This window comes from Malus sylvestris, chromosome 5 (assembly GCF_916048215.2).
Source record: "Malus sylvestris chromosome 5, drMalSylv7.2, whole genome shotgun sequence".
NCBI classification, from domain to species: Eukaryota; Viridiplantae; Streptophyta; class Magnoliopsida; order Rosales; family Rosaceae; genus Malus; species Malus sylvestris.
In genome coordinates this window covers 37,140,215-37,150,098 of record NC_062264.1, presented here as the reverse complement: position 1 = coordinate 37,150,098, position 9,884 = coordinate 37,140,215, and the positions used below count along the sequence as shown (strand labels likewise).

The window sequence follows — 9,884 nt, the reverse complement described above, 5'->3', positions numbered from 1 at the left end:
ATGACGCAAGTCAATCTGATGAACAACTACTTCAACCCTAACTCAATGTACACAGAAGAGGGTTTCAGATGTCGCTTCCGGATGAGGTGTCATGTCTTCAAGTGTTTACTTCGCGATGTCCAGCAGATTAATCTATACTTTCAACAGAAGCGGGACAGAGCAGGTTGCCCTGATTTCTCACCTTATCAGAAGGTTACTATTGTACTTCGAATGATGGCCTATAGCTCCCCAGCTGATTTGATAGATGAAACACATGGTATGTCTGAGTCTACATGCCCTGATACTCTTGAACAATTCTGTGACACAATTGTTCAGGTTTACAAAGACGAGTACCTCTGTGAGCCAAATAAAAAAGATCTAGATCGGCTCATTCACAAAGCTGAAGACCCTGGGTTTCCAGGCATGATAGGGGTCATTAGACTGCATACATTAAGATTAGAAGAACATTCCCACCGGATGGCAATGAGGCTTATACGAAAGGTAAAGAAAGCTAACTACTGTGTTAGAGGCGGTTGACTCGTATGACACATGAATCTAGCATACTTTATTTGGAGCCCCTGGATCCCAAAATGACATTATAGTTCTTGGGCGTTCACCCATCTTCAATAGCCTGACAGAAGGTAAAACACGTCAACTTGACTACTACATCAACGGTCGTCAATACAATATGGGGTATTACTTGGCAAATCGCATCTACCTAAAGTGAGCGACACTTGTCCAAGCAATTCCAAACCCAAGGAATGACACCGAAAAGTTATTTACCTTACACCAAGAGGCATACCGGAAAAATGTTGAGAGAGCTTTCAGTATTCTACAAGCACGATGGAAGATCATCAGCGAACTGGCAAGAGGGTGGAGTCGAGAAAATTTGGCCTCCATCATGATGTCATGCGTCATATTACACAATATGATAGTAGAGGATGAATGAGATGAGTATATTAATGGAGAGTCTGATGCCAACCAAGATGATCCAAATAGGTTAAGAAGGGCTCGTGCAAAAATATATGATGGGCCTAATTTGCTTTTCAATCCAATAACTGGTAGTATCTCTATAAATGAGTACATGAGACGTTATGGAATAATACGTTCCCGTGCCACAAACAAGTACCTACAGCAGGATCTTGTTGCACATCTTTGAGCCAAAAATAGCATGGTGTAAGCGTTTAAGTTTTATGTTGTTAAATGTTTTTAAAAATATTGTTTAAGTTTCATGTTGTTAAATGTTTTTTTTTTATGTTGAATAATTTTTATATTGTTTAATGTTATTTAATGTTATTTAATATTGTTTAATGTTGTTTCATGTTACTTAATGTTATGTAATGTTTAATGGTTTAGAAGTTTAGGGAAAAAAAAAATTTCAATTTTTAAAACAAATTTTGTAAAAAAAAAATAAATTAAAACCATTCTTATCGGATATAACTGACATGAATATGTACAACGCTATCGAATATAATCGACATGAATAATGAAAATTATGGCCGAGCCCGGGGCTAGCTGACCGGCTGAGTTGAGCCAACTGGGGTTGGCTGACTGGTTGAGTTGGGCCAACCGATCAGCCATTTGACCCCTTTTTGTCCAGTAGGACCCACAAGCCATTTGGCCTAGCCCTCGGTTGGAGATGGTTTTCAAACTATTTTCGACCTTCTGATCTTCTGAATCATTCGGTTGGAGATGCCCTTAGCATTTCAACCTTTTGCATGATACAAATTACAAAGGCGAGAGGGAAAAAGAATTGGTAAATGAAATCGGAAAGTGTAGCATGCAATCCAACAAATGCACCAGTTAGGTCATTTTCCATTGGTAGCTTGTGGCAAACACAATGATGATGGAGTTTGAATGGGGATTTTAGTCAACGCATGTTAGTCACTTCATGGGTGTGCCCCATGAAGAAGCATTTCTGTATGATATGAAAATGCTTTAAAATATTCAAGTTTGATTTTTCTTCTGCAGAAAAGCTGAGAGCTCAAGAGTGGTTCTGAGAACTGATCGATTGAAACAAACAAAAGCCATCTACAAGGTAACCCACGAGATTAGCACGCATATTAATTTAGAAATCTCTTTGTTCTTAATCAACTTATCACTATGCATGAATTTAGCACGCATATTGAAACATACAACTGCTAATTTGCCTCTTGAATTATCATTTAATTTTTAATTTTTCCCTTTAAAATTAAGGATTTAAACTAATTTTTTTAACCGATTTACCCCTATTGTTAATTTTTTATTCATTCTATCCAAATTTCTGTTAAATGGAAGCAAGTGCACAATATGTGAGGGTAGCTCGGTTGTTTCATTCTTTAAAATAATTGAAAATCTTAGATTTCTAAAATATAAACCTATGCAAATATGTGTGATTCTATAGCTTTTGTGTCTGAAGGTCTAGCGAAGTGACGTTTTTGTCCACAAAGGAGAGTCGCGTGGTGGGCACGTGATAAGGGTTAACATTAATTTGGATAAAATCTATTAAAAACTAACGGTAGGGGGCAAATCAACCAAAAAAATTAGTTTTAAGTCCTTAATTTTCCAATTAAAAAATTTAGGAGATAATCGAAAGTTAAGTGATAGTTTAGGGGACAACTTGACAATTTAGCCTTAAATGCAAACTCATCATTCATCAGATCTAACTAGTAAATAGGGTTCTAGCTTGAGGAACTCAAGACTCGGGTGCCAATGACATGACCTAACTACTCAAATTTTAAAGTGTTAGATTCTCTTGATAGTTTTCATGCTCAAATTTTACAAATCAACTTGAAATATCACAATGTGTTTTGAGCTTACTTCAACAAAGTCTATCTTGATTCATAATTAACATAACCTGATGTATTATTAAACATAGTACCTTCATTTTTTTTGTCAAACGATAAGTTTGTCAGATTAAATGTTAGATTGGAGAGCTAACGGGGTTCTCGCCCACGCTGTAATGCAAGAGCAACACTCCTCTCCATCACTATGGTAGAGGCCACTTGTTATCCAATTTCATAGTTAAATAGGTGCATACACTAAGCGTCCATAGATATTAAAATAAAAAATCAATATTTTGAAAGGAGAAAAACTTGTCTGTGTGCAACAAAAAAAAATCTTTGATGCTCAAAAGTATAAAATGTTTCGAGTATTGTAATCGTTGAATTTTTATTTTTATAATTTTAACTAAAGATCTAATAGTTACAAAATCCAAAATATCAAATAGCAAAGTTTTTCTCAATTTGTAAGGTTTCCAACTGCATAAAGTAGTTTGACCAAAAAAAAAAAAAAACTGCATCAAGTAGCTCCTATTATATTTCCTTGAGCAATTAACCGTGGCCAATTGAAAAGCCGTTTTCCATTGAATGTCAAACCGTGGCCAAGTGCCAAACTGATTGATCAGCAGATTGTAGAAATTCGAAGTGAAATTCATTACCTAAAATTGATCTGAACGCTCCAAAAGAGAAGGGAGGATGCTTATCTCTCCTTCTGATCTCTCTTCCCTTTCATCCCTCCTATTTGAACAGTTACAGTTTAACCACGTCAACTTTTTATATTTTTTATAAAGACAATAAGACAAAAAACAATATGGGAGGGAAGGGGAGGGAAGTAGATGAGAATAGGAAGGGAGATAATCCTACTCCAAAGAGAAGACCCCCACTGTGAATGGGTACGGTAAGCTGCATCCCAAATCATGAGCATCTTAGTTTATTAGCTAGATGGATATATAATGCTATTCACACATTTATTTTTACTTATCACACGCCATTGTTAATTTTTGACCATCTATCTTCTTTAATTCATCCAATCCGACGACCGCAAATTGAGATGTGTGTGTGAAAAGTAAAAATAGGTGTGTGGATAGCACCACTCTAGCTAGATATGTCATGCAAGTTGAAGAGATAATTAGGGTTTCAAGCATTTGTCATTTTAACCATGCCATTGTAGCCTGACTCTTCTTCCCAAAATCAAACCCTAACTTTTTTGCAAGCTGTTCGCGTCAGGAATTTCCGTCGGGGATGTTTCCTGGCCGACGAGCACACAGCTCCCCGGGAGGTTGGCGCCGGTTGAGGGCTGCTGTCGGGCTTCTGCTTCACTGTCGGGCTTTGTCGGGCAAGTCTCGTCGGGCAAGACTCTTCGGGCAAGGCTCGTCGGGCAAGGCTAAAAGAGAAGGACAGAGTTAACTTTGAGAGGTGTCTTTGTGGGGCCTTAGGTGTAGGCCTTGAGGCTCACAATCAAGGTTAACTTTTAAGTGTTCAGGCATGCCACTGCCATCTTCAGTATGGCAGATATGAAATGGATATCGAGTTTTGGTTGCATATGTATATACCCGAGAAACCGTGTTAGTTATAACAGGTGCCTTTGTGGGGCCTTAGGTGTAGGCCTTGAGGCTTCCTATCAATAACTAAACCAGTGCTCGAACACATCATATTTGTTCTTGTGAATGCATGAGTCTTATAACTATTATACTTCTGATTACCCGAGTTCAAGAGGTAGAATGAACCCAAATAGGTGCATTTGTAGGGCCTTAGATGTAGGCCTTGAGGCTTCCCATTAGGGTTCTTTCTTATACTCAAACGTTCTAGACCGCAGAATGGAATGAATCTAAATAGGTGCCTTCGTGGGGCCTTAGGTGTAGGCATTGATGCTTCCTATCAGAATTCTTCCCATGCTTAAGCGTTCTATGATAATCATAATGTAATAGAAATAAGACTAAGAGGTAGGTCGATTACTTGCGCCCCAAGTAACTTTGGACTTCTCGTTTATCAATGATTGTCGTGGATGGTTTAAGTCCACATAAGGTTCTCTTTTATGCCTTGAGGCCAAGGACTTTTAACTAATCAGATTTACATGCCCGAGGGCTTATGACTTGGATCTGGTTTGAACATTGAAGATATATTCAAATCGGATCCAAGTACCGAGAAAGCCTTTTAATAGTCATCTTGCTAGAAATAACTTGAATATAACTGGAAGTATACAACATATTGCTAGGCTAATGAATGAAAAGACAAAAACAAAGAAGGTCAGGCAAGGTTTAACCTTGTTGGGCAAGCCTGGTCGTCTTGCAGGTTCCTATCTTTGTAGTTTATCAAGGGTATGAAAGCTTTAGAGAGGGAGAGAGATTTACAAAAGATGAATCGATACTATAGCAAGGTTGAACAAGGTAGTAGAGCTATTACAAGGGTTTGAGTGAAGGTTTATCCCGCGAGGGATGAAGGTTTGTCCCGAGAGGGATGAAGGTTTGTCCCGAGAGGGATGAAGGCTTGGACTGACTACAGCTTCATTTTGAAGGCAAATGTGGTTTTGAGCAGAGTTTGTGCTTGCATTTGTTTGTTTGATTGAGTGTCTTTATTCTTGGTTTCTCTTTCTTCTTATATAGACAACTCGGCTTGGTCTCCTGTAGCAGCAACCTTGCCCAAATGCGGTTTGAAGGGTGATGACTCATCAGCTATTTTACATGTACTGCCATCATAAAGTACTTTATGGGATGTGTAGCTGGTCAGTCTATACCACTTGGCCTTTGGGTAGGTAAGCAAGTGGTCTTCATGAGCTGCACCAAGTCAGAAAATGCCCTTTCTGCTTTTCTGGATTTCGACTGGGCTTCGGCTGACTTTTCCTTCAGGCCTCCTTTTGGGCCAGCTCATTTCTTGAGCCCAAAGTTCAAGTTTTGATCCAAACAGTGCCTCCTTCAATTAATGTTAAGGTTGGAATCCCAGGCGCCATCATTGATTGAATATCCGCATGCGTGTATATCAATCTTTTGGAACTTTGTGTTTTCTAGACAGGATGAAGGCAACCCTGTGCCCCTTGCTCTCCTCACGACCTTTGAACTATCCTCAGGGGGCTCTATAAATTCTGGCTCGGAATTTCTTCTGCCAAGCCATCAAATCCTCTTCAGTATTCTCTTCCATCTTCCTCGAGCGTTTAGAAACTGAGAAATGGGTTCCTCCGGCTTTGAGTGGGGTTTCCTAAAACTCCAATTTCTTGAGAAAAAGGGCTTTCATCAAAGGACTGCTATCTCCAACACCCTTGGTCGAACACCCCGCTATCTGCAACACCCCTGGTCAGGCGGTTTCCTTTCGAAGGCTTGTCTTCCTGCTTGTTGCGGTGATAAGTCGGGCTTCACCATCACTTATGGTGATGGTCCTGTCTGAGGATCCTCTACCAGGCTCATGTTGGCAGCACAACCCGATCACCTGATCGGGTTCCATCCATGAAGACATCGGAAAATCAGCTGAAGATACCATTGCATCCAGAAGGAGAATTGATTGTAATACGTCGGCTTTGAATCTTTTGTAAATTTCATCAATTTGTCGAAATGAAATATACATTATCTCAGCAACTCTTGTCTTTCCATCTTCTTGAATGATTGATAAATATACACTGCACATTGATATCCCGAAGCTTGCTTTACCTTGCATCATCTTCAATATAACAATCTCTGACATCCCACAACGTAGGACAATATTTCTTTAAGAATTTAACATTAATGGGATGTTTATGCCTGTTTCCCTCAAGGTCCGCCAAGTAGTATCCCCCTCTATCCAAAACGCGACTAATAATGAAAGGACCTTCCCATGTCGGGCTCCATTTTCTAAAGCCCCTGAGCTGAGCACCTAGAGGGAGGACTGTCTTCCATACTAAATCCCCTTCCTTAAAAGACTTCATCTTCACCTTTTTGTTATAAGCTCGGGCAACGACTTTCTTTCTTTCTTGAATATGGTTCAAAGCTTCAATTCGGGCTACATCCAAGTCTTCAATTCCTTGACACATGGCTTCGATGTACTCTTCACTATGCAACCCAAATTGATTTTGAATTCTTACAGAACTTACATTGATTTCCACGGGGAGCACTGCATCTTGCCCGAAAGTTAAAGCATAAAGAGTTGTCCCTGTTCCTGCCCTCTTAGAAGTTCTGTATGCCCACAAAGTGTTCCCCAGATTTTCATGCCACTTTTCTGGACTATCAATCACCATTCTCTTGATAATGTTGACCAGGATCTTGTTGTTGGCTTCTGCCTGGCCATTTGATTGAGGGTAGTACGGACTGGACTGGATCATCTTTATTTTGTACTTACTTGCAAACTCTTCAACTTCTTTTGAAATAAAAGATGGCCCACGATCCGTCACTATAATTTCGGGCACCCCATATCTGTGCAGAATCTTGGTCTCGATAAAATTCTTGATTGTGGCTAAAGTTATGGATTTTACTGCTGATGCTTCCACCCACTTGGTGAAATAATCTGTTGCTACAATTATGAAGGTATGCCCTTTACTAGAAGCTGGATAGATTTTCCCGATGAAGTCCATCGCCCATCCTCTGAAGGGCCAAGGCTTAACCACTGGATTTAAAGGTACCGATGGCACATGCTGGAGAGGTCCGTGCCTTTGACATTCTTCACAACCTCGGGCATAAGACTTGCAATCTTTTTCCATGTCGGGCCAGAAATAACCATACCTCCTAAGCAACCATCTCATCTTCGTTCCAGCCTGATGTGCTCCACATACTCCTTCATGTACTTCGGCCATTACCCTCATGGATTCTTTTTGGCCCAAGCATTTCAACAGTAACCCATCTGGAGTTTTTCTTAGCAAGTTCTTCGCCCATAAGACATACTTGGTTGCTTGCTGTCTATCCTTCTTGCTTGTAGGCGAAGAGGGATCCTTCAAATGATGAATGATAGGTGACCTCCAATCTTCTATCTCGGCTTCTAGCACCATTATATCTAGACTGAATCCCATTTCTAAGATGGAATGAAGGTTTCTTCTTTGGATCTCGACATCTACCCTATATTTTCTCTCTTGTATTGGCACTCCTAAGGCTAGTTGTGCCATCTCGTTGGCCGCTAAGTTGGATCCCCCGGGAACATGATTGACTGATATCTCAGAATCCCAGAAACTCAATAATTGCGTAGCTGCCAAGTAATACCCCGCCATGGTAATATGTCTGCACTTGAACTCTCCATTTGACTGGTTTATTACCAACTCTGAATCCCCAAAGACCTTTACCTCTACTGCCCCCAGATCCATCAAGATTTCCAGACCAATTATTAAGGCCTCATACTCTGCCCGATTATTAGTATTTCCTTGGTAGTCCAGGAGAAATGAATAATAATGATAAACTCCCTGAGGGTTTACAATTACAATCCCCGCTCTTGAAGCCTTCTGAGTGTGAGATCCATCGAAATACAACTTCCAATGAGTGATCCAGAGACCAGCTACTCTTCTTATCTCTTGCTGAACCCAGTCTTCTTTGGCCGAAATATCTTTTCTTGGCGGGATCCAAATGCTAGTAACCTCTAGGCTTCCTGGGATGTTGATTACCTCACTTTGAGATTCTTGATGCTCGGCCAGGAAGTCAGCAATTGCTTGGCCTTTGACTGCCCTTTGGGGTACGTACTGAAAACTGAATTCTGATAATGCTAGAATCCATTTCTCAATCCTTCCTGTAAGCATTGGCTTTGACAACATGTACTTTATCACATCTGTCTTGGCGATGATGTGCACGTGACAAGGTAACATGTAATGCCTTAATTTACTGGCAGTGAAATATAAAGCCAAGCATAAGCTCTCCACCGGGGAATACCTAGTCTCTACCTCGGTCAGAATTCTACTGAGGTAGTACACTGTCTGCTCCTTCCCGCCTTCATTATTTTGGGCTAGCAAACTCCCAATTGACTTTTCTGAGGCAGAAATATAAAGCTTCAAGGGTTTTCCCCTTTGAGGTGGCACCAACACTGGTGGAGAAGTTAAATAAGCCTTGATACTGTTAAAGGCCTGTTGGTGCGGTGGTCCCCATTCGAAGTTTTCTTTATCTTTCAATCTTAGTAAATGAGTCAGCGGCTGGATCTTGCCTGCTAAATTAGCAATGAATCTCCTCAAGAAGTTAATTTTGCCCAGTAGCCTCTGGAATTGCACCTTGTTAATGGGTGAAGGTGACTCCATTATTGCCTGAGATTTGTTCTTGTCCACTTCTACACCTCTTTGATGCACCAGGAATCTCAAGAAGTTGTCCGCTCTTACTCCAAACGCGCACTTCTTTGGATTCATCTTTAATTTGTGGATCCTCATCCTTGCTAATGTTTGTCTGAGATCTTCCAGATGCTGTTCTTCTGTCTTGGACTTCACCACTATGTCATCGATGTATACCTCCATACTCTAGCCAATCAGATCGTGAAAGATGGCATTCATTGCCCTCTGGTAAGTTGCACCAGCGTTCTTGAGCCCGAATGGCATGACCAGATATTCATATGCCCCCACATGACCGGGACACCTAAAAGCTGTTTTGTGTATATCTTCTGGAGCCATCTTTATCTGATTATACCCGACATTCCCATCCATAAAAGATAGGACTTTATGTTTTGCTACTGCATCTATGGATAAATCGGCCATGGGCATGGGATATTCATCTTTTGGTGTAGCCCCATTAATATTTCTGTAATCCACACAACATCGTACTGCTTTTGTTACAGCTTTTAAAACGGGTACAATGTTGGCCAACCACTCCACATATTTGGCTGGTCTGATAAAGCCAGCTTTTACTAGCCTTTCAATCTTTTCTTTGACCTTTTCTTCTATCTCCTTTGACATCCTTCGTGGTGCTTGCTTAACAGGTTTGTATCCCTCCTTGATGGGCATTCTATGTTCCACCAAGGCTGAATCTAAACCTGGCATATCAGTATAATGCCAAGCAAAACAGTCTTTGAACTCTTGCAAAAGACAGATAATCTTCGCCTGATCATCAACCCCCAATAAACCACTAATTTGTATTGGTCTTGGATCATTCTCTGTTCCTAGATCAATAATTTCCAGAGGATCCTAGACTTCTGGTGGTGGCTTATCAGGTTCTGCACACAAAAATTCGACCAACTCCTGGCTCTCGGGCAAGTCATCTGGCCCATCTAGGTCATAAATGCACTCGG

At 40.6% G+C, this 9,884-nt stretch overlaps 1 protein-coding gene across 1 annotated transcript; it reads left to right on the top strand.

Moving 5' to 3' along the window:
• Positions 1-516, top strand: LOC126622857 (uncharacterized). The gene has a single exon (XM_050291555.1). The coding sequence runs from the start codon at positions 1-3 to the stop codon at positions 514-516; it is 516 nt and encodes a 171-aa protein (XP_050147512.1).
• Positions 517-9,884: the final 9,368 nt, after the last annotated feature.